The sequence below is a fragment of the Xiphophorus hellerii genome, chromosome 15 (genome assembly GCF_003331165.1).
Source record: "Xiphophorus hellerii strain 12219 chromosome 15, Xiphophorus_hellerii-4.1, whole genome shotgun sequence".
In the NCBI taxonomy this organism is placed as follows: domain Eukaryota; kingdom Metazoa; phylum Chordata; class Actinopteri; order Cyprinodontiformes; family Poeciliidae; genus Xiphophorus; species Xiphophorus hellerii.
Genome location: NC_045686.1, coordinates 20,329,735 through 20,354,624, shown reverse-complemented (window position 1 = coordinate 20,354,624; position 24,890 = coordinate 20,329,735). Strand labels below are relative to the sequence as shown.

Genomic DNA, 24,890 nt, shown 5'->3' with positions numbered 1-24,890 from the left:
GACGTTTTTAAAATGACTAGCGCGACGCGTGGAATAAGACAGAGTTTCTCCTCCCAGAGCCACCTGACTAATGGCTGGTTCAGAGCGGACTGGGGGGGGTTTACATATGGATGGAGCAGATAGACTGAACACAGCAGGCTGCCGTATCGGATCCATAGCATAAGTGTAGCTTTACGGGCGAACCGGAAAATAAATTTTATACCATCCATAGCTGACATGCTGTATGTTTCTCTGTTTGTGACAAAGGTGCCAAATCCCTTCACACAAAATCGGAAAACATGGACACAAAAGCTATAACTGGCTGGCAAAAGTGAGAGTTTATCTAATAAATTGGCTAAATATGAATACCAAAATGAAAATCAGGAGTATAGACATTATTATTTTCTTTGTGAACCTGCTGCTTTTTTATTAAATATAACATAATTTCAGATTTTTGTATAATTTTTGTCCAGGTCAACTTAAAAAGTGGGCAATTATTGCTGCAGAAAATTTGAGCCTGAGATCTGATATTAATGCTGCTGTTTTGATAGTATTGACCAATATTTAACTTTTTTAAAAACATTTTATTACTCAATTAATCGTCAGAACTAAACGCGGAGAAGTAGTATTCAGTTTTTATCCTCCACTAATCTAGAACAGGACTGAGGTTTGAGATCTCTGCTTCCAGTTAATAAAGTCAGACCCACAATATGCTGTCTGCCTAAGCTAATAGGAACAAATGATCAACATGTTTAGGTAGGATTTGTCTGTAAGGAAAGCCAATATTTTGGATTAAACCAGTGTTGAAATTCACAGTTACAAACTAATATCCTTGATCATAACATAAATATTTCATTGTTTAAATTGAATGCCAGGCAAAACTCCCTTTTACAGTGTATGTGCTTTAGCTTTCATTCATGTTTGCGTGGGTGTTGCTTTATGCGTAGACGCGCGTGTGTGTGTGTCTCTGTTTTCAGGCTCCAAACGGGTAGAGCAGATTAGGTTTTAGCTGGAGCTGCTGCCGGGCGCCTTCCCACAGCTGTCTGCGCTAGAGGACAATCAAAGGCCCGGTTACGCGCCTTCTTCTGATTGTGGTCTGAAGCTCGGGCCCGTTCCCCTTCAATTACCGCGCTCTGCCTGCGTGTAACGAGCTCAGCATTGCTCTTATGTTGGCAGGATAATGGTCTGATTGGAGCAGGGATGGATTTGAACTCGCACTTTAATTTGTTTCTTTTCTTGGTAAATTACCCCCGATCACGATCATGTCTCGTCACAGATATCCCGCTGTGGAACTAAGTCTCATCATTTGGACGCCGTTTCTGATGTTGTAAAATCCAGGAATTTAAGAAGGGTTTCTTTTCTGCTCTCAATTATCGCGCCAACCCCTGACAATTACATTTTCTCATGCTGCAGAGATGTTAAATCACCGGCACAGTTTCTGAGGCCCCTGCAACCATTAGACCTTTAACGGTTTTCACGTGTTATGACAGCAACCCCGTGTAATGTCAATACTGTGCTGTTACACTGGTAATTAGAGGGGTGGTTGTACAAGGAAAGATTTCCTCAGCCGCTGAAGCACTAAATTTGCCACACCATTCGGAATTAGACGGAAGGCCTCGGAGGGAGATGATAATGCAGATTTTCCCTCAGATGTAATTCTGCCTAATTGCAAAAGTAGTCAAAATCTCCTCCTTTTTGACCTTTAGCAAAAGGGAAGGCTTAATAAAACACAGACAAGCTGACCTTTTTTCTACTCTTTCTGTTTCCTCCCACCTTTGTTGCTTTGCAGGAGTGAGCCCTGGGCTGGATGGGACCCACCATGCCCCCCAGTAAGAAGGCCCAGAGCCCCAGCAGCGGGGCCAGCGCTTCGCAGGGCATGAGCCCGCCCTACCGGCAGGGCGACCCCGCCACGGCGGCGTCCGAGGCCGAGGCGGCCGACCTCTCGCTCTCCCTGTCCGCCTCCTTCTCCAAAGCCGAGGACGAGGAGCTCACCAGCCTCTCCTGGCTCCACGAGAGCACCGACCTCCTCAACAGCTTCAGCCACTCCGGGCTGCGTAGCGTCTCCCCTCTGCAGGATCCCGACAGTCAGCACCCACGCTCGCCTTCCTCCTCGTCGCCGTCCCCGGACGACGCGCTGCTCGGCGACGCGCACTCGGCGTACGACCTGGCGACGGGGGCCAACCGGAAACCGCCGTACTCCTTCAGCTGCCTGATCTTCATGGCCATCGAGGACGCGCCCAACAAGCGGCTGCCGGTGAAGGACATCTACGGCTGGATTCTGGAGCACTTCCCTTACTTTGCGAACGCTCCAACGGGCTGGAAGAACTCGGTGCGGCACAATCTGTCGCTCAACAAGTGTTTCAAGAAGGTGGACAAAGATCGCAGTCAGGTAATGAAATCAACAATCCTTTATACATAGGTCCAGATTAAAACCTTGGGTGTGTTTATTAGGTTTTAATCAAGTGAACTAAAATGATGGGAAGGTTTTGAAGTTGCAGGTGACTTCTCACATCAACTGTGTGAAATAGTTTTTTGTAAAAGTAGACAGACAACATTAGTACATATGTTGGGAAAGTGAGCAGAAATGTCCCGAATACGCTGGAATGAGATGCAAACTCTTTTTCAGAAAAGTTGAGCTTATTTTTATAGCACAGCAACAGTTCAAAATGCTTTACACCACAATAACATAATTATGAAACAAGCAATAAATATTTAGGATTTGTCAAGCGCCATAATCAAAATCATCAAGGCAATATACATACATGCATATTGATCAATGTTCCAATTATTATGACTCAAAGGCAATTCTAAGCAGGTGGGTTAAGCCTTGTTTTGGTTGTTTTGCCGTTTTCTGGTCGTTTGTTCCGGATTTGTGGTGCATAGAAGCTGAATGCTGCTTCTCCAAGTTTGGTTCTGGGGATGACCAGAACCAGAAGACTTGAGAGGTTTGATACAACAGCAGCAGATCTTTAATTCTGCTGGGCCATTCAGTGATTTATAAGTAGAAGTACAGTATGTTAAAAGTATTTCCTTAGAGCTACTGGGAGCCAGTGGAAGGACATTTGAACTGGGCTGATGTGCTTTTTCTTCCCGGTTTTAGTCAGAACTCGATCAGCAGCTTTCCGAATCAGATGCAGCTGTCTGATAAACTGTCTATGCAGATCTAAAAAGTCCTATGCAGTGGCATAATAACATTATTGTTTTTGAATAGTATTCATAATTCTTAAACATTTCAATATATTGTCACATCACATCAAACTCTAACGTGTTTTATTTGGATTTCATATGCTAGACCAACACGTAGTAGCAGATTATTGGAAAGTTGAAGGCAAATCAAAGATACCTTTCACAAAGTGTTAGAATTAAACATTTGAAATGTGGCATTTAATCACTTTGATACCCATTAAAAAAACCTGAAAAGAAGGTGAAAGAATATCCCGGACAAGCCCCCAGTTTGTTTCGGCCAGGCTCTAGGATCATAACAAATAAAGGGAAGCAACAACGCATAGAATAATTTAAAAACTGATTTATTTGCCCAATATCATGGCTGGCTGGAGAAAAAAGGGAAGGAAAGGGAGCACGTCATGAGAACAAGTGGTGGATCTTAAACTGGATCTGAGACACTGACCAGCTGCCTCCAGTTCCAAAAAGCACAAACTAGGAGCTCTGCAACACAGATATGTTACAGAGAGGCCCAGAGGAAAGGCCTTGAGCTTTGGGCCAGTCAGATGACACCAGATTTAGTGATTTTATTGGTTTTTTTAAGAAAAAAAAGGTCATTTTGTCTTACATGCTAAACTCTTGTTCTATTCACTACGAAACATGATGGCAGCGCCTTCTTTTTTCTGCAAAGGTTTTATAATTTTTCTTTATTATCTTCAAAAATAAAATTAAATGGGAGCCTTTAAAAATGACAAAATTCCTGAAAAAATTTACTTTTTAAAAAAAAGTCATGTAACATTTGCGGCTCTAAACGAGTCTAATTCAGCTGGATTGGAGGCTAATATGGATCTTAGGATCGCAAAGGTTGCAGATTTCAGGTTTAAATCAAAGCACATTCATGTTAGAACGGCCTAGTCAAAGTTCAGAGTTAAATCCAGTTGAGAATCAAAGAAGAAAGGGTAACAGTAACACTTTTAGCATTAACAGTTGTGCACTACTTTGTTTTCGTCTGCTAACTTGTATGCACCTTGAGGTTGTAACGTCACGCAACATGAAAAAGAGCAAAGAAAAACTCTCCATCTTGGAGTTAAATACAAAAAATACTTGGAGGTCATCTTAACCTTCCTGCTGCCCAGTCCACCCACCCCCTGCTGGACAGCAGAGGCAACAACAAAATCCACCAAGTAAAATCTTGTGAGGGGAAAAAGGGAAAAAATTAAATAAAATAAGAATTAATTTGCTGATGAAAGCCATCATGCTTTCAAATATTCGCTCTAATTACAACCACAGTCATCGATTAAGAATTTCAGTTCATCCACTGGTTTTTGTTTTGTTTTCGTTGTTGTTTTTTTCATAAAACAACCCTAACCTATAATCACTCCATCATGTGCGGTTAGACCTCATTTCACAGCCAGACGGCTATCAGCCGCTCGCAGACACATTCAACGTGAAGTCAAACACATTCTGTATTTTGTCTACAGCTGTACCAGAATCGGCCTTATCAATAGTTGATGATCTCCGCTTTCATAGTTCTCTTTCACTCCGACGTTCTGTTCCTCCCCGGTGGGAAGAGCGTTTCGCTTTTGATTTAAGTCTTGATGCAGCCCTTTAATACTGGCTTTCCCGAGCAGATTTTTTTTCTTTTTTTTTTTTGTGCTCAGGGTAAACTGGGAGCGAATCCCTCTCTCAATTAGTGCTAAATTAATACCGCAGGATTTAATAACACAGATGCCAACAGCCTTTAGATCCCGTCCTGCCCTAGGGGTTGTTAAGCAGGGTTGGTGGGAGTGAAAGGGTGGAGGGGGGGGGACGACGAGGATCAATGTTCTCGCTGATGGAGATTACACCAGAGGAGAGGCGACTGCTTCTGCTGTCTGGCTTCTTTGACCAGAATGGGATTTGAATCATTTGTGTGTGTATATATGTGTGTGTGGGTGGAGGCGTGTGTGCGTGTGTGTGCATGTGTGGATAAACAAAATGGATGAAGGATGGCGAAAAGTGTGTGTTTGTGCAACGCACACGCCCTCGATCTGTGCTGTCATCTGGCTCTTGACTACGACGGCCCAGAGTTTCTCTTGTATACATATCTCCATAGTAACAAGGTTGCAGTTGACATAAAAGTATGCTGTTGCTGTAGCAACGGGGAAAACTGATTTGGCTTTACCGACTTGTATATGCGTGTGTGTGTGTGCTTCAGAGGTGTTGAGTGGGGAGAAAAAAGAAAGTATATGTCCTCCTCTTACGTGTTTGTGCGCGGAGCAGCTTGTGGAGAGGTGATTCTGGCAAGGACGGCTCGTCTTGTCTTCCTGTCACTGCTCTCTGCTTAAGACAGCATACTCATTAACCCCTCAAACCCTTCCTCTCTCTCTCTGTCTTCTCTTCTTTTCTTTTTTTCTTGCACACACGGGGCAACTCTGACATGCAAACAAACAAACACACACGCACAACCCCTCTCCCCCACCCAAAAACACGCATGAGTGCGTAAAAGGGGCTTGAGCATGCGAGCGCCGCGTCGGTGTGGAAATGAGGGCACATCTCTGCAGACTCTTACTCTACCTGCCAAGAGCCCGGGCTTTATCTGAAGCCGCAATTACAGAATCTCTGTAATTTCACTCAGACTCCTGCCCTTTTTTTTTTTTTCTTCCAAAAACTTTTCACCGAGAATATCTGCATGTGAATACACCTCTCTCTCTCTCCTCTCCTCTACCTGTTTATTTCCTTTGAGCCGAGCGTGCAATTACAGGCTGTAAGATATGTTTCTACTTATACTGCATTGTCTGTTTTTTTTTCTTTTAACTTCCTTCTCACTGTTGGACGAGAGCGAGGGAGTCGCCAAAGGGGACGGGGGAGGTCAAGTTATGGTTACGAGGGACAAATCGAGATCGCGCTCATGAGGGGGAAAGAGGATTCGTGAAAACGGCACCAAGTTAAAATTTCCAGAGGTGGAGAATAATACGCCAGTGGCCTATTTGTTCCAGTGGCTGTATTTCTGGGTCATTCCCAGGCAGATGACAAGATGGGGGTCTGGTTCGGAATAAAGCGCACCGTGCCGCGATGCGTTTGTGTGTGTGGGTGTGTGCGTGCGCGTGTGTGTTTGTGTGGCAACTCAAAGTTGCGAGCGTGAGAGCGAGCGTGAGAGCGAGCGAGCGAGTCTCGCTGTTGCCATGGCTTTGTTTACAAACAGGATTCTTCTCCTCGCTGAATGACATGCCTTAATGGCAAGTGTTGTTGCCCTCAGTCTTGTGGATCAGTGCCGGAGATCAATGTGGTAACGGAGCGACGCGCGCACACGCCCAAACACACATCGACGGAGTCAGCGATATATCTCTCAAAGCCTCTTATGAAATCTCAGCAGAGAGAAAGGCAGTTTTGTAATCCGAGACGCGCTGTGAAGTCTCTCTGCGTCGCACTTAAGTGTGTCACCCCCGAACTTGACCTCACCCTCGTTCAGACGAGAGGCGCTCCTTGATGTTTTTATGCTTAAACGGTTACAGCGTTTCAGGTGAGGGTGAAATTGCCTGGGTAAAAGTGTTTTTTTTGTTTGCTTTTTTTATTACATCTTGCCCACCAGAAGACTGAAACATGTAGATTCTTATTTTTTTTCTAATGTCATACATCTGCTATTTCTCACAGAGATTGCAACATGTTGTCCTGCAAGAGTGCCCACAGCTTTTTCCCTTATTTGGTGGAAAATGACTTTGGATTTTGGGACCCTGTTTCCAATCGTTGGTTGTTTTCCAGTCTTTTAACCAATTCACATTTCTCTATAATAAGAAAGCTAAATGCATTCAAACATTTATTTTCCGGCCTTCCTACCCTCTTAGTCTTGCATAGCAGGAGCAAAGGCGACGTCACACTGTGTGCAGCTGAAGAAACAGGATTTTACAAAGATTTATTTTTAAATTGCAATTTAAAGCTTGCTTGTCACATGTTAGTGATTAGGATGGTGGCTAAGGCTGTAGGGGTGTAACGGTACAACTTGTCCCCAATGAGACAATAACGGTCCACGAGAATGAGACGTCATTGTAGCAACTGTTTTCGGAGAGCTAGCAAACACTTAGAGTAAACGTTTTACAAATGGCCATCTGGGTTTCGAAAACGTGCTTAGTCAGCGTACAATTCTCCAGTTCGGAGAGGTGGCGGACACCGCATGACAAAATCGCACTTTAATTTAACGTCATTAGCATCATTAGCAGCTAATGGTAGGGTAGCGGCGATATTCTTCCAGGGCTTCATGTCTAGTCTGTCTTTTTATTGCCGTTTGATTCGCACAAACAGTTTTAAAAACAATAGAACCGTGAGTCTTCTTCACTGTCAGTACACCTATCAGCGAACATCACTGTCTTATCCTCAAGATCAGCACTTAAAACTTAAGAGTCAGTTGGTTACAGTGAGACTGACTTCACTTTGACGAAAACGTTGCTGCGTTTCATTATTGTGAGGTCTCACACCTTTGAGATCTCGTCACAGCCTCAGACGTTAGCGTAACTGAAACGTTGTGGTGTGTGTGTGTGTGTGAATTCCCCAGCATTTCCAACTTCCTACTTGTTACGCGTGAAAAGTCTTACTCTCTTAATCTCTTCTGCCATTAGCGCCACAACAGGATTCCATGTCCTAAGAATGGCTTTCTCTTTCTCTTGCAACTTCCACGCTAAAGGGTGATAATAGCACGACCTTTAAGAGCTTAGGTATGGTCCGTTCACTGACCAGTTTAGCCAGATATTGTGCTGATTGTCCTGAATAGCCCCTCAGTGCGTCTCTAGTGCCTCTCATGTGAAACGTTTTGAAGCTGTGGGCAACATCTTCATAAAAAAGGGAGTACTTAAGTTTCATCAAGATCTTTATAATCTCTTTTTTTCTTTTTTTAGACGAAGGTTTCCGCTGTTGCAGTCGAGAATAAGAACATAGCCAAATGATCTTAAAGTGGTACTTCATAGCATCTGTAATGCAGAACAGACAGATGGATGAATCTTCAGTCCACCCCTTTGTCGAATAAATTAGATTTAACTGGACTTGCTATAATTTAGAGCAGGGGTGTCCAAAGTCGGTCCTTGAGGGCCGACTTTGGACACCCCTGATTTAGAGCTTTACACACAAACGTATTGAACAAAAACCCAGATTAAGGCAGTTGTAAATAAAATAAAAAAAATGTCTTCAACTGCAGATTATCAGAGCCAGCTGCTGTTTCCAGTGAAAGAGCTCATCTGTGCTCTCACACCTGCCCGACAGCAAGAAATTTAATTAACCACACAGTAAACATAAGAAAGCATTTAGTGCCTAATTAGACCGGTAGTAAACCCAGGTGTCGGTGGAGAAAGGGTGTTAAAAATGCTCCTTGGTGCTTGAATGAAAGACGACTTCCTGTCGATGACCGTCACTGTTGACTTGGATTTTAAATAAAGTCGTCGCTGGTTATAGAGTGTTTATGAAAAGAATTCAACCCTTTGTATGTTTTACTCATTTATTGCTCTTACAAATCAATCAATATAAATAAAATGTGGCCTTTTTTGATAAATGTACAAATATAAATGTGGGCCTCTGTTGAATTGGATCGGATCCAACCTTTAAAAAGGTTGGAAATTTATGCAGTCACTTGTTTTATGGCAAAATATTTTTGTTTAACTGTATTTATTTTTGTAGAAATCTGGTTTTGTTTTGACATTAAAGCTTCTGTTTTTTCTTTTACTTATTTTTTTTACTTTTTTTGTTGCAAAAGCCAAATTATGTTGATCATGACTGATTTGTAAAAGCAATAAAAAAAAGGTAAAACATTCAAGGGAGTGAATATTTATTTAATGGGCTCTGTAACTAGTTCAAATTCATAAATACTTTATTTATCCCAAAGGAAAATTAAATAATAATAATAATAATAATAATAATAATAATAATAATAATAATAGTTAGATGACTGAACATAATCATTCATTAAAGAGAATTCAGCAATTGTCCAAATATTGCAAAGCTTCAATTACAAATGGGCAAACATAAAAAAATATACGTTTATGGCAAATAGAGGACTGAAATGTAAACAAAAAATGCATTTAAAAAACTTTTCTTTTTCAGTTCAGTGATTGAGAAGTTAACTTTTCCATCAACATTTCGTCGTGTTAAAACCACCGATTTCCGTGTATCTTAGATGGATTTTGTGATGGACCAACACAGAGTACTGCATAGTTGAGAAATTGATGATTTAAAATTTTGTAAGAAATAAAAATCTGAAGATTTGGCTAGCATTTGCATTTGTATATAACCCCCTTTTAAGTAACCTCACAAAGTTTCTGTAGTTGTTCTTGCACTCTAACATGGACATGCGCTGCAGCTCTGACTGCTTGCTTGTAGCCAATGTTGGCCTGCAGACAGATGAATCATTTGACCGTTCTGGGGTCATTTTGCAGAACAGAAACCTTCCCGCCCATCGTAAAACCGCCACATAGAGCAAAACAGCCAGACTCCGACTGCTGGCGACACTTTGACATCGGATCACTAAAAAAGACTGCGCTGTGCTCTCATCATCTCCCACCTTCAGCAAGTCAGACTGTCTAAGTTTGGCTGTAGGCAGTTTGGGGTTTTTTTCTTCTCAGTTTAATGTTTATGGAAATGATTCCCTACCGTAAAGATCTAATTCTGAATCTTTATGACAGCCTTTCTTCTCAGTCAAACATCCTCCTCTATGTATTTAGGAAAAACCTTAAAGAAATGTGAAAACTCCTGGTGGCTCCTTATGACATATTTTGTGTCGTCGCATGTCGAAAACCTCGTTGTCGCCATATGCTCCTTCTCACCCAAAGGCTGCAGTTTAAACATCTGTAAGCGGCTTCAGTTCCACATAAAAAAAAGCAACATATTACCAAGTATTTAGGAGTTTAATTCAGTCCAGGCTCGCTATCCTTTTTTTTTTTACGCCTATTTTGGCTGTGATGTAAGAAAACTTAGCAGCAGTTAAACTTTACGTCTCACCAGATGGGCCTGTTGTTGGTACGAGCTGAACGAGGACACACTGGATTTGACACTGGAAAAGTTTTCAGTCCCTAAAAACATCTGCAGATTTTGACAGGCAGATCATTTATGTGTTTTCTCCTAAAATGTCAATAATAAAGAATGAATAGTGAGAAGAATCTAATCATACAAGTCACATTAGAACTTTACACTGCAAAAACACAAAATCCTACTCAGTATTTTTGGTCTAGTTTCTAGAGCAAATATCTTAGTAGGCTTGAAATAGAACAAAATACCTTACAAGTAGCTTTTTAGCAAAAATATGGTGGCTTGTTTTAAGTAAATAATTCCTTAATATTGATTGTTTCAATTACAACATGGAAAAAATATCTTGTTAAAAGTGAAATAACCTGCCAGTGGAAATAGTACTTTTTCATCAATATAAATTATTGGCTTAGAAAAAGCTCCTATATTTAGCTAAAAAAGTTACTTTTAAGTTAATTTTATCTTATTTCAAGTGTACTAAGATATTTGTACTAAAAACTGGACCAAAACTACTTTGTGTAAGATTTTGTGTTTTTACAGTGTACTTCCACAACCCTTCTACTTTACAAAAAGTCACTTTTTTCTGAATAAACATTAAAAATATGCCATAATGCTCAGTCATGTCTCTGATCTGTGCCGCACTACAGCTGCTGTCTTATTTCAGTCCTCTTGTTTATGTGTATACAATGTGTACAGTAATGGTGGATCCTCGTAGCACAGTGATTTTAATCAGGGTTTGTTAAAGCATTTCCGCTGCCTGGGGACGTCATTTATTAAACCTGTATGCAGTTGTAATAATATAGATTGAGTCATGTTGTGCGGATAACAAAGCCAGTTACTCTGATGCTTGCATTTAGAGTTTAACTCTGTGTGTGTGTATGTGTGTGTGTGTGTGTGTAATCTGAGCTTTACATATTATGTCTAATTTCAAACAGAGATTAGGTGCTGGCAGTAAATCCAGAGCTGGAGAGACAAAAGTATAGTAAAAGTGTAGCTGTTGTTTTAGTGGGAGAAATTTGTTTTTCGTAGCGGTGGCCATTTGTTGTATTGTCTATAATTTATCGTGATAAATTTCTTATCAGGGAAAGGATTTTGATTTATTGTTGGCCCAATAAATTTCAATAAATGGTGCTAAAAAAACACCGACAGTATTATAGGAAATGTTATTTTTGCTTTTGCTCCGCCTCTCCTCCAACCTTTTCTTCCACTAGAGCGTCAATAAATATTCCAGAATGTAATTAAATGCTTTTACTGTGTGCAGTTTTTCAGTGGTGTTCTGAATAAGCCAGTTTCAAATGTGAATGCTTTTCAAGAACAATATTTGTGTTTGCCGCACTATGAATGCTGTGCCACCTAAATGATTTAATCATAACTTTTAGCATTATCACAACATAGTGCCACAAAATATCACGATAAAATTAAAATTCTGTGTCGCCAACCTCTAATTTTTTTATACATTTTTTTCACCAAACTAAGACATGTTTGCCATATGTCAAATCTGCGAAGGTTGGCATCAAGAATGCAATGTGATCCATTTTATGAAAGTTCGCAGAATGAGTCGAGAACAAAAAGGCCAAGGTGAGATCTTCTCGGTTTGCTATCGTTGTGGTTTCTTAAGCATCTACAGCAAGTATTTTTGAACTGAATTGAACTTGCTCAAAGGATTAAGCAAGCTAACTGTAGGTTGGCAAGATTATTCAGCAATATCCACATAGGGCTAAATTTGAAAGCTCAGTGGTCTTAAAAGGCTACTTAAGTGTTCAATTTAACATTTAACTAAAACTCTGAAAAACCGTGAAAAATTTTAAGAGTCAAAATAACAACCGCAATTATCACCATCAGTTCTGCGGGTTAGCAACAGCTGGAGCCACAAAATGACTCATCTACTGCAGCCCCCCTGTGAGCAAAGCAGTAATGGCCGCTCCTTTTAAGTTCGGATCATTGGCAGTGAAAACCCAAGCGTGTAAATCCCGTCTAGGTGTTGATGAATGTAATCTCTTCCATGTTTAACTCTGGATTCCATGTTGCCGTGCAGAAATCCCCGATTCAACCCTCGTTTTTAATTTCTTCCATATCTTTTAATTTGGGACTATTTTCACATGAGGATTTATATGTTATTTACTTAGCTACAATAGACTGTCTTTCAGTGATTTACAGTAAACCAATTTTCACTATTGTTTGCACTCATAGCCATTGTGTTGCTTAAAACTAGCTAAGCTAGCTGTTTTTACTGTTTTGGCCATTATTTCAGCTCTATAGCAGAGTAGGCTCATTAGATGCTTAGCTTGATGAAAGCTGCTAATATAGAAAACATTGAATTGTCTCTGTTTTTTCCATACAAAATGCTCAGAGAGAGGACTGCTACCATTTTTCATAGTTCACTGAATATATAGCAGCTGGTTAGCTTAGCTAAGCATGAAGATCAGCAGCTCGCCTCGCTCCGTTCAGGTATGGCGTAATTTGATGCTCGTGTTACTCTCAGGGGTTAACAAGTTTGCTTAGGTGTAAAACAGCAAGGCAGCCCTTTACAGAGCTAACCAACCTCTAAGTATCACATTAGACAAACAGTTCATTGCTCTGCAAAAGTAAGCACACCCTTTCAAATTTTCCACATTTTACTTCTGGTGGAGCAACACAAAGTAGTGCATAATTTTAATTGAAGGGGAAAAACAATGCCTGATTGTGTTTTTGTTTAGTTTTTTTTTTTTCAATTAAATGCCTAAAAAAATATGTTGTGGATCTGTATGAAGCTGCCCATGTGGCAAACCAAATTTCACCCCTACACGAGCCTGAAAATTTTATTTTGCCCTTGTTTGACCAGCACACTTTCCTCATGTTTGATAAGGTTTATGCAGGTTGTGAAAAACTCCAAACAATAGCTATGTCTTTGCCCAGTTGTCATGTAAATTTTAAGCAAATTTTTAAGATGTCTCAAAAAAGAGAGAGAAAATTCTAACTAGGCATTTTTTCATCTACTGGTTTGCAGCAAATCAACCAGGATTTACAAAACATAGTTTTGTCAGATGTTGACATTATTGTGGCTGTGATAAACAGGAAGTGGAGGTTGCAAACCAGCATGGACCACACATCTCAGAAAAATGGAAAGACGTTTTCAGGGAGGTGTTGCTATCAGGCAAGGTGTAATTGTTCTGTAATGTCAGCTAGTATTAGCACTGTTACATGTTTTATTTAACGTAGAGAAAGAAATATGACTTCAGAATGTGCACAGAAATCATTGATGGAAACACTGCTAATGTCGTCTTCTTCTTACTTAACAAAGGCCAAATTTGAGGATTGCTTAATTAATGGTCCTCTAAACAGATACTCCAACCTAAACTGTACGTCTGTTATGATAAGATCACTTGTGAAGGCAATTTGAATGTTTTTTGGGGTATCAGAACAAGAGGGGAAAGAAACAAAAAGGCTTCACCTTTCAACTTCAAGGTGATGTACACCTCTGTGTTGGTTTGTCAGTTTAATCTCAATAAAAAAAAAACATGAATGTTTTTAGCTCTAATAAAATGAATGTTCAATAGTCTAAGGAGTTCAACGGCACTTTCATCTCATTTCTTTCTGTAGGAGTAATTTGTCAAACTGCCCCTTTAACCCAGAATAATTCTAATTGGGTACAGATGACAAAAGGACGAGCTAATCTGAATAGTCTTAGCCGTGGTGAGAGATTGTGTCAGGTAAATGTTCATGCGACAGGATAATCATGCATTCAGGAATGCAGTAGCAGGGCTGTGTGGTTGCTACCAGCAGGGTCAGTGGCAGCAGGACTTTTTAATATCTCCCATTTCCATGGGAGACCAGCCCCCACAGCTTATATAACACAGGAAACAGATGTTAGCAACTCACAATCATTCCTCTATCTGACTTTTTCACCCCCTGCCTCTCTCCTCTCCCCCCCCTCTGCCTTCTAAATCCTATCATAATGTGTCCCAGACATGCCTGTTTTCTTCATCACCTGTATGTTCCAGGACATAAAAGGACTGCTGCTCTCTAAATGAATTCTCAGCCCGTTCTTCTTCTTCTTTTTTTTTTTAAAGTTGTCTATAAAGTCTAATGCGCTGCCTTGTCAGATTTAGTTTTGTACTTTATCGGGTACGTCTCAAAAGTAAGGGGTGAACCTTTCAAAGTGAGGGGATTATTTGTTGTGTAATCCTGCTCGTTCGCTGTGTGGCGCTACGGTTATGTGACTATTTTCAGGAACACGTTGGATGTGGAACACAAATGAGGACAAAAAGAAAAAAAGAATGTGCTCATCGCGACAGAGGACGGAAGAGAGGAGATGGGCAGTTGTTCTTATTAAGCCCGAAGTCCTCAGAAACCGATTCCTGACATCACACGGTCTGCCCGTATCTCAACTTTATGACATTGTTTGAAAATGCAAACTCCATTTTACCTTTGCTTGCTTCCATAATGATGCCTGTTGCCAAGGCGACTGCTATAACCCAGGTTACGGACCCTTCCTGTGAGATGCACCGTGTGATTGGCCTGGCGGCCGAGAAGGAGGGGGGTCCGCGGTTGGAGGAGCGGGATTGGCTGGCTGGTTGGCAGAGGCGAGGGCCCCCCAGCAGACAGACATTCAGGAGAGAGCATTGATTTAATCGGTCGGCAGCCCAGGCAGACACCACTCACACATATAGATACATCTACACAAACACTGGCAGCATGGCAGTGTTATGGGGTGGGGGGGGGTTGGTGGATTTTGGCCCAGTGGGGGTCACCTCTGTGGGAGTTTGTGTATGTGTCTGCAATATCATGCTCTCCAGGAGAAGGCGTTGCTGGCAGTCATAGAAGCACTCCTAGGAGCAGACCATGCTGGGTAATATCACACTCCTCAGGGAACTCACTATGCACACGCACACACACATTCGTTAACCCACGCATACACGCACAGAGCAAGGCTTGACACATATGGACTGCATTCAACACAGCTGACATAACAATGCAAAGACCCAGACAGGGTGGTTGCAGACACAAATCAGCATATGCTCTATTAGCTTCTTAAATTTTCTCAACGTTGCAGGGCTGAAGTTGGCCGGATCATGGGTTGTTGATTCTGCTACACAGGGGGGAAGCAAGGAAATGAGTAGAGGCTCTGTCTGGTCTTCACACAGTAGAAACTACCCATTGAGTATTTAAAAATACATGTCATCAAAGTAACTCAACCCAGTAGAGAAATATTAATACACGACATGACAAAAGTACTTCTTAGCCACTGGCCACTAGCAAAGTAGTCATCTTAGTTGCGCCACAGTACAAAGTAAGCAGGATAGTGAAGGATGGTAAAATAGTAAATGATGTGTACTTGTATAGCCCATAATCAAGTCCAGAGCACAGCACTTCACACTATGTTCAGTTATTCACACATTCACAAGCTGATGGTGACAAGCCACTAGATAGTAGCCACAGCAGTCCTGGGGCAGTCTGATGAGGCAAGGCTGCCATGCACTGGCACCACCGGGCCCTCTGACCAACACCAGCAGGCAAGGCAGGTGAAGAGTGTTGCCCAAGGACGCAACAACAGAGATGGAAGGACTGGGGGTCGAATGGGCACTGATTGTATCGGTAATACAGTCAACTGTACCCATGTGAAGTTTACTAATCCCTGCTGGAACTTTTAACGTAATGGTCAGAAAAGGCAACGTTGAGGTTTGGTCTGCAATGATGTATGAATATGCGGGAAAGCACCTCCCACATATTCATACATGCGGGATGTATGAATGTGCATCCCACATATCCTCCACCATATTCACCACTGTTGAATATGGTGCAGGATCTTTGATGCTTTAGGTCTTTTTCTCTTTTAAAGACACTGCGAACCATGCAATGTTCCTGTCCTGTTTTGCTAAACAGGACAGTTTTAAAAAAAAAGAAACATGGTCTATGACAGTAGACTGAAAAGTAAACTGAAGTCATTAGGATGTTTCGTCATGGTTGTACTCCATAGGCAAAATACCTTCGAACAAGCCTTGAGGTTTACAAACAATCTGAGTAGTTTTTTATCTGCAGCGCTGCTGTGTGAAGTTGTCGACCAACCTGTGGAGATGAAAATGGCCCAGTTTGTATTGACTAATGCAAAAGAATTTCTTCAAAGAATTGATTAGAACCTGCCAGGGCAGCGTCAATCACCAGCAAGGTGGATCAGATGCAGATGTCAATGCAATGTTCAGCAAAGCAATAGTTGCCTTCATCTTGCTCTAGACCTGACCCTGACTGTCAAGAACCAACGTTCAACTCCGACATAGAGTCGATACTGTTGGGCTGAAACCTGGAGGACAAGCAAATTCTCAAACCAGAAAACCCCAAACATTCCTGAACATGTGTCTTAGAAGAATTATCAGTATTTGCTGGCCATACACTATCAGTAACGTCAACCTTCAGGAAACGACTTACAAACTCTCAGTAGCGGCAGAAATCAGGAAGAAAACATGGAGTTGGGTAGGACAGACGCTACGCAAACCGCCAACCAACACAACCAGACTTTCAGGAGGAACCCCCAAGGCAAGCGTAAGAGAGGCCGTCCAAGAAACACCAGGGGAGGCAGACAAAAAAAAAGATTGGCTACACCTGGAACCAACTAGGACGAACTGCTGAGGATGGAAATCTGGAGAGTTCTACCTTTGGCAGCCCATACCCTGGTGAGGAGGACAAAAGATTTTAGAACAAAATATGGATTATTTTGACAACTTTTCTTTGAACAGAAAGTGGTAAAAGACTCTTTTCTCTGCATAATGCCTGCACTGTATTAGGTTGGATCATCTGTGGTGGAATCGTGTTGATTAAAAAAGTCTGGCTGTTTTTAGACTGGCTTACAACTGTATTTAGTCTTATATTATCAGATATATCTCTGGTGACAATAGAAAATACATGATGGGTTTCAGATCAGTCACGACTTAATGCTTCTGGCCCATGTGTCACTTCCCTCTTTGTAGATTACTTGTTATATTTCTAGACAGCAGAAGTCTACAGCCACTTTTGCATGTCGACATCTGCCCAGCGCCCCTATCATTTGACAGTGTGCCGCAAAGCAATCTGAACACAACGACTTACATGGTGTTCATCCTTCGTCCCGCCACGCGCAAAACTTGTTTGATTTTGCCACTTCCACACAGAGTGGTAGATCCACAGACGGGCAGAGTGTTTGCACCGCTGCCTTTCTCTGTAATCTATAGGCTGGCTTCCTTTAGAGTATGAGCTGACAGCTTCATTAGGAGAGGGATGTGGGGTGGGAGAGGGTGCTTTGATCTAAAAATACAGTTGTCGCCTCTGGAGTGGAGAAAGTTCAAGTTTTCCGATCTTCTTCAAAAAGCTTTGTGTTTTGTCTTTGTTGTTTTTTTTTCTTGTTCAAGGAGAGGCTGGCAATGGGAGAACGCAGCTCTGGCATTGAGGGTGTATTAGTTTTCATCCCTCAGAGTGTTGTCTATTTGTGGAACATGTGAGTGTTTGGATGGCAGATGTGATCTGGAATGAGTTTGGGCAGTAATACTTAACACACACCGCTGTTTTTCTCAGAGTCTTTCACTTGGCAGGAATGTAGAATTTGGTCTCTTAACAGGTGGTTTGGCTAATAAGGGAAGTTAACTTCTCCACCTGGTGGCTCCGGTCTGCCTGCTGTGAAGAATCCGACGTGCTTTAAGAGGTTTTATACAACTTCCAATCTGATATCTCTCTTGTTTCTTCTTCTCTTCCCTCTCTCAGAGCATAGGCAAAGGCTCCCTGTGGTCCATAGATCCAGAGTACAGGCACAATCTGATCCAGGCGCTGAAGAAGACGCCGTATCATCCTTATTCGCCCAGTTTGGCCACACCTTCCACCTCCCCGCCCAGCCTGCCTCAGACGTTTCACCACAGGTAAGAAACCAACAGAGAACAGCTGAGATCTTCTGTGACTTTAATCTCCTTTAGAGCTAGATCAAGGTTGTAGAGGCCTTGATTGGAATTTTTCCGTTTTGTATCTCCGTGATTGTTCTTTCCTGTCACACAACTTGTTTTACAGTTGACTATTGAGCCACTGTGTTTTGCTTCATGACCAGGTTTATTTTGGTAGGTAAACAACTTGTGCAATTGTCGATCCGCCATAAACTCAACTTCTCCTGGGTCCTACTAGACCAGAAAGGTGTGCCACTAACCCGGTGCAAAGTTTGCTTACAAGAATTCACAGCTTTTTGAACCAAGTTCAATAAATCCTAATGTATTTCAGTTGGTCTTTGGCTGACAGAAATACACAAAGTAGCACATAATGTCAAAAATAATGCATGATTTTCAACAGTAGAACCACCTTCCTCGTCTTTTTGGGGCATGTCTGACTAAGCCGGCCACAATAGGCAATAACTCAACGAATCACATGATAAATTAAACTGAGTCACAGTTTTCATTTGCATTCTTGTTTGTGTTGTTCGCTTAATCTTTTAATAAAAGCTGCCCTTTAATATTAATGAAAAGCCGTCATTTTGAGAAATGCTGCAAACATTTGTTTTTTTGCTGAAGTCCAAACTGGCAGTTTTGCATGTTTTTCCCGTTTGAACCTCATGATGAATCTCTTTTGAAAGACAATTTATTTTGTTTAAAACTTAATTATCCTTTTTATTTATTGCTTTGTTTAATTATTTTGAATGTTTAAAAAATGTCCTCAAGTTCCAGTGTTAAATGTTCTTTGGAAATGAACGTTTATTGATCTGTGAGAGTGTGTGCCTGAAATCTTATCAGTATACTAGTTGAAAACGGTCTCACAACAACAATATCATCTTTTATTGCAATAATCTTTGGGACAATATATAATCCAGTAAAATATGTTATTGGCTAAAACTGAAAAAAACTACAAGTTTTGACCATTGTTCTGTGTGAAATAACTCAATCTGAGTAGATTGTCAGATTGTGAATGTGCATTTCCCAGCCTAACACTGATTTTGATGTGGATTTAGTGGTTTTGGACTTTGACTGGGCCATTCTGACACCTCCATATGATTTGATTTAAACGATTCAGTTGTAAATCTTGCTGTATGTTTTGGTGTTAGGTTAGGTTTTCTCTATGGAATATCCTGTATTTTATTATTATTATTTTTTTTAAACCACAGCATAATTCTACCAACACCATGCTTTCACAGAACAGCTGTATTAAGAAGAGATCAAGTCACCCACAGGTGGACTCTATTTACAAACTAGGGAGACTTCTAAAGGCATTTTTGGGCATTTTTTTGTATTTTTATTTGTAAGAACAAATAAAAACCATATATCTTTTTTATCCCACTTCATAATAATGCTCATATTCGTTTCTACCTCTAACATACTATGGCTTAGTCAAGGTGATGGATTACCTTGACCTTTGGCTGGTCTCTGATGTGGTACCACTGTTATATTATCCCATAGTTTTACATGAATTTGATGAAAATGAACTATTTATTTCTAATAAGAAGTAGAAAATCAAACAGCTGTACCTGATAAAACAGTAAAACCTCCTACCGAATCAAATACACCAAACACGCATATTAATTAGTAGCTGGTGTGAACTAATTTGCCAATATATGAACCCTATTTATTTAACTTTTTTTTTATCATGGAGGCATTTCTTTTATTAAGTTAACCTAAAATATGAATGTACAAAGTGCAATTTCCTGCTTAAATATTGCAAAAATGTAGAAAATATTTATGACTCAGACACTCTTGTAATACTTTAGGTAATGAATGAGTCCTTTGACTCTTTCATAAATAAAAAAACAACAAATTCTGGAGGAAAAAAGTTAACTGAAAATTTTGAATGAGTTTTCTCCTCTACTTTCACATGTACATGTACTTCAGATGTTTTCCTTTGGAGCAAAAGTTTCCAACTACGACACCAGGTATATTGATTACAGGTAGTGGGGTGAAAAAATCAAAATCAAACACCGTTTTTCCCACGATAAATGACTCAGATATACGTTTCTATTAGAGTGCATAGGATTTTAAGTGGATCGCCGAAAATTAAAGACCACCAATCAAACGTGTCGTGCCAATATCCAATTATAACATAAAACCTACAGCGTGCATGCACCTCCCTGTCTCCCATCTGTCGCTGGCGCTCTGCATCGGCGCGCTGCAGGCGTCGGAGCTGACCCGCTCCATCCTCTCCTCCAATCCTTTTTATTTTTATTTTTTATTTTTTGCACGCTGCTTTCATGCAACAACAGTCCTGTCTTTCTCGCCCTCAGGCGCATCTCAGGTAAAGAAGAAGGGGGAAAAAAGCCCCTTTTTATTCTTTTTTTTCCTGGCACATGTTCGCTCCATCAACCCCTCCGCCCCCCACCCCCACCAGCCTCCAACCGCTCTCTGCCGCATCTCCTCCGGCTTCTTCCACACCTCCCTCTCCCTTTTTTCTCTTGTCTCCCCTTTTATTGTCCCGCACACACCCTCCCGTTCGTCCTCAGGCATACAATTGCGACCGGCGAGGCAGCCTCCTCTTCATCTTCTTTATTTATCCCTGCTGTAATTCATCTCTTCTTTCTACTCTTTCCCCCTCTCCCTCCATCACTTTATCATTCAATTAAATCCTCCTTTGTCTACGCTCACTTTTCCACACCGCGCAGCGAGAGCATCCTCTCATCCTCTCAGCCTCACTTTATGACCTCTCCACCTTCCTCCATCATCCCCCCCTTTTGCTAACTTCTCAGTGTCCTGCACCTCCATCTATCCCTGCGGATATGTCAGAGAGAGGTACCATTAGTTTTTTTCCCTTTCTTCTTCTTCTTCCCTTTTGCTGTGTCCAAGCAGCAGCAGCAGCCCTCCAGCCCCCCCACCCACCCAGCCGATCTGGGCAGGTTGGCTCGCAGAGCCAGCGGACTGTGTAAGACAGAATAATTGGTTCACCATAAAATGTAAAAGTGTCATTTTGAACAATGAGGTATGGGGAAGTGGAACAAATTGGAGGCTGGATTCGGAACATGGAGGGGTGCGGGGGGATGAGGCTGTTCATTTGCATTCTGACGCACACAGAGGGGAAGCGGGAGAGAGAGAGTAAGGGGAACTGGAGGTCCCCATGTGATGCAGCACCTGCACTCTCTCCGTGTGTGTGTGTGTTTGTACTGTATTCACTTCAGTTACAGTACACAGTTATTATATTTATAAAACGTCCTTCACAGCGTGTTGTAACGTGAGATGTCTGTTTCCACAAACTCCAGCGAACGGGTTTGTGATGGAAGTCAGCGGTGAAGAGTTCCTTTTTAATCGCGCTTAAATTTTTAGTTTTTACAAAAAACAGGTTTCAAATAATGATTTTATATACTAATGTGGGGAAAAAGGTGTACAAATCAGCTTGGTATTATGTGAAAAGTAGCTTCAACCTAAACCAAATAACTGGTTGTCTCACATTTGGTGGCGGCTACTTGCACCAAGTGTTAGCTATCACTGGTAATGAATATTTTACGTAACCGTTCAGAAGTTTTGGCACACGGTTCCTTGTGAAAATGTTTTGAAGCGGCCACAATCAAGACACGTCAACTATATCTGGACTTTGACCGGGCCACTCTAAAACTGTTTTTTTCATTCATATTGAGGCACTAAGAGGAAGAGTTACACTGAAAAAGACAAAATCTTACCTAGTATTTTTTTTGTTAATATCTCAGTATACTTGAAATAAGACAACTTACTTATTAGTAACTTTTCATCAAGATATGGTAACTTAAGCCAATAATTCCTCAATATTGTATTGATAAAAAAAAAGGTTCTAATTTCACTGGCAGATTATTTTACTTACAACAAGACATTTTCCCCATATACCAGTAGTAGTAGTAATTTTTTTTTTTATCAATATAATGGAATCAATATAATTGACTTAAAACAAGTGCATATATCTTGCTGAAAATCTATTGGTAAGTTAGTTTTGATTATCAATAATTACCAGAGCTCGACAATCGCAGTGCAGGTTTTGCATTAGATGAGATTGTCCTCGCATGAGGTTACTCGGTATGTGGGGTGTACAGCTTTCACTGCGGCTAGTTGTTGAAATCAACGACAGAGGTCGTGAAAGATGTCGATCAGCTAGTGAAGAAAAGCCAAATAGACGATTGTGTAGAATTTGCATCTTAACTTACAGAATCACACGTCTTGTGTGATTGACTTCCAGACAACAGATCTTGGACTGACGTGACACGTCTTTGGTATCTTGCACAGGTTTTGCTCAACAGCGATGTGAATCCAATTTGCAGCACTAGAACCTGGACACGGTTCGGTTGTAACCTCTTGTGACCAGACTTCCCTCTTTCAAAGATGCCCTGCGAGAAACTCCAAATAAGACTTCTTAAGGGCTTCCAACAATGGTTTTCTTCTTTTATAAAACCCAGATTCATCCGATGAGACGACCCAACAAGCAGGGGAGAGTGTTACGGAGGAAAACCCCGACTGCAGATCCTTGTATCTGCGCCTCTCTGCTCTTCAGACAGGGTTGTGTTCCAGTTGAGCTGCTCCTCTCTGCCTTTCACTGACCGGTAGCTTTCTCAGCTTTCGGGGGTGGAGGGGTTGATAGTTTGAGATGGTAATTTGAACAGATGTTCTCTCCCAGCACAATACAGATACTGCTGAGGCATTTCGGGCTAAAACAAAGATGAAAGGGCTCTCTTACACGTCACTAGCAATACCAAAAGCAGTTTCACATTGACGAGACATTTGAGAGTACACTCGTATTTCAGTGCAAGTGCACCTGCTTTTCTTACTTCTTTCAATTGGCTGTTCTTTCCTTTCTGTTTCTGGGATTTTATTTTATTGACATGTTGCAAACCGCATGCGTTTTACATATAGGTTATACTATACTATAAATCTGCTTATTTGCGGATTTCTTCTTGGAGCACACCAAAAATTTTCAAAAGAAAATGCATCTTGGGAAACTGAAATACCCAAACTGCTATTGGCTGCCACTTGTAAAGCAGCCAATCAAGGAGTCCTATTTGTTTTCCTTGACACTGATTGGCTGTACCACCAAAAGCGGAGGGAGATGAGGAAGACTGTGCAGGTTAGCTCATGTGGAAGTGCTAAGACGGTTTCCACTGTGTGTATTAATGCAAGTTAAGTTATACTTAGTGTTCGAACTATTAAAATAAGGAGTTAGAAGAATCTTTAGAAGGAATCTCAAGTATTCATGGATTACAATATTTCATCTTTTCATTGGTGGCTGTGCTACCAAACTGTGGCAAATATTTTTATGTTTTACAACACTCCCTTGACACTTTTGCGTAATATTATTATATAATTCCTTTCTCTGTGGTGCTGACCTATGACCTACCAACAGTTGGACCATGCCCTACCACAGCTTGAACCTCTGCAGTTCTTCTGGTGTCACTCTTTTGTATTATTTTCTCAGTAGTGACACCTACTGTTTAGGAAGAGTTCTAACAGTAACTATTAGTAAACTGCAATTACCTTGCAAAGTATTCATACTTGAACTTTTTCACTTTTTATTTTATTTTTTTTACAAATTACAACCACAAATGTCAGTGTATTTTATTGGAACCAAAGTTTCCAAATGTTTTGAAGAGGAGAGAAAATTATACGTGGCTTTTCAAATCATTTTTGCTTTTGTGTTTTGCCCTCTTGATTTGGATGTGCTGAAATAAAACTCAGGAGTTAGTTAAATAAACAGGTGGAGATACCAGGCGTACAGATATTAGGTATAAATACATAACCTTTAGAAGAAACGCAGAATTTTTCATAGCATTTTCTGCAAATCTCAACATCCCACAGAAGAAAGTGTATCCACTCACTTTATTGCAAAAATGCTGCATTTTTCTTTGCTTAAAACCTAAAAATAGGAATAAAACGATGGTTCAGAACACATTTTCTGTAGTAGATGTTTATCATAAATAAAGATCATTGAAACACTTGAGGCCCTAAACAAGTTTTATTTAACCGACTCTTTTTCAATTACAAAGGTTACAGACTCCAATCTACCAGAACAGTGACCCTAAAGTTTCACCTTGATATACACAGGAATTATTTGGATAAAAAAATCTATAGCCTAGAGTAGCCTAGTCAAAGTTCAAACCTAAATCCAATGAAGAGCTAGGGTACTGTGATGGAAAAATTACATTAAGGTCACATCTGCTAGTCATGTTATATGAATGATTGTGAACTTTCACCAAAAGAACTATTTAGGTTACATGTAGAAGGTTGGAAGTTGTTTTCTACAGCTGCATCAGAACCAGACTGTCTCTCCCTTTGTTGTTAATTCTTTATCCTTGGTATAAAACTCATGTGTTGTCCTTGCCTGACAGAGCTTTTCATCCAGACCTGCTTCATTACTGATTGTCCTATGAGCTCTCTGTATTGTGCACGTATACTTTTGTCTGCTTTTTAGGTTGTTTTATGTTAAATATTGGCTTCAAAACTTGCCTTTAGTTTGGAAACCGTAAGTCGACACGTTCAGCTGCCGTCTTAAGATGTTGGCCGTTCTCTGCCTAAGAAGTAAAGCTTGATCAATAGGAAATGATATCTCTCTGTCAAGAGCACTCACTCTGAAGAACAGCATGTATGAAGCTAAATGACCGTGAATGGTTGTGCTGCATGTCTATTACGTTAAGGTCAAGGACCGTCTCCGGCAGTCCGACGCAGCAACTGATAGAGACGGATCATAAAGGACGTGGGGGGTGACGGGACGGTGGTGAAAGTTAAACCTGAACTGCCTCTTCTTCTTCTTTGTCCTGTTTCCTGTACGGACCGTACTACTGAGTCCTGCCACCCCCTGCACGACCCCACCCACCTGTGCCTGGAGGAGCAGCTGGATGTTTTCAGTCCAGCTGA

The 24,890-nt window shown here is 41.0% G+C and overlaps 1 protein-coding gene across 1 annotated transcript in view; it reads left to right on the top strand.

Annotated features, from left to right (window-relative positions):
- Positions 1-24,890, top strand: part of ches1 (checkpoint suppressor 1) — an 87,571-nt gene that overhangs the window by 38,975 nt on the left and 23,706 nt on the right. The window contains exons 2-3 of the mRNA XM_032586308.1: positions 1,769-2,368; positions 17,830-17,981. Coding sequence (XP_032442199.1) covers positions 1,787-2,368; positions 17,830-17,981 — 734 coding nt within the window. The 5' untranslated portion in view covers positions 1,769-1,786. The remainder of the gene's footprint in view (positions 1-1,768; positions 2,369-17,829; positions 17,982-24,890) is intronic.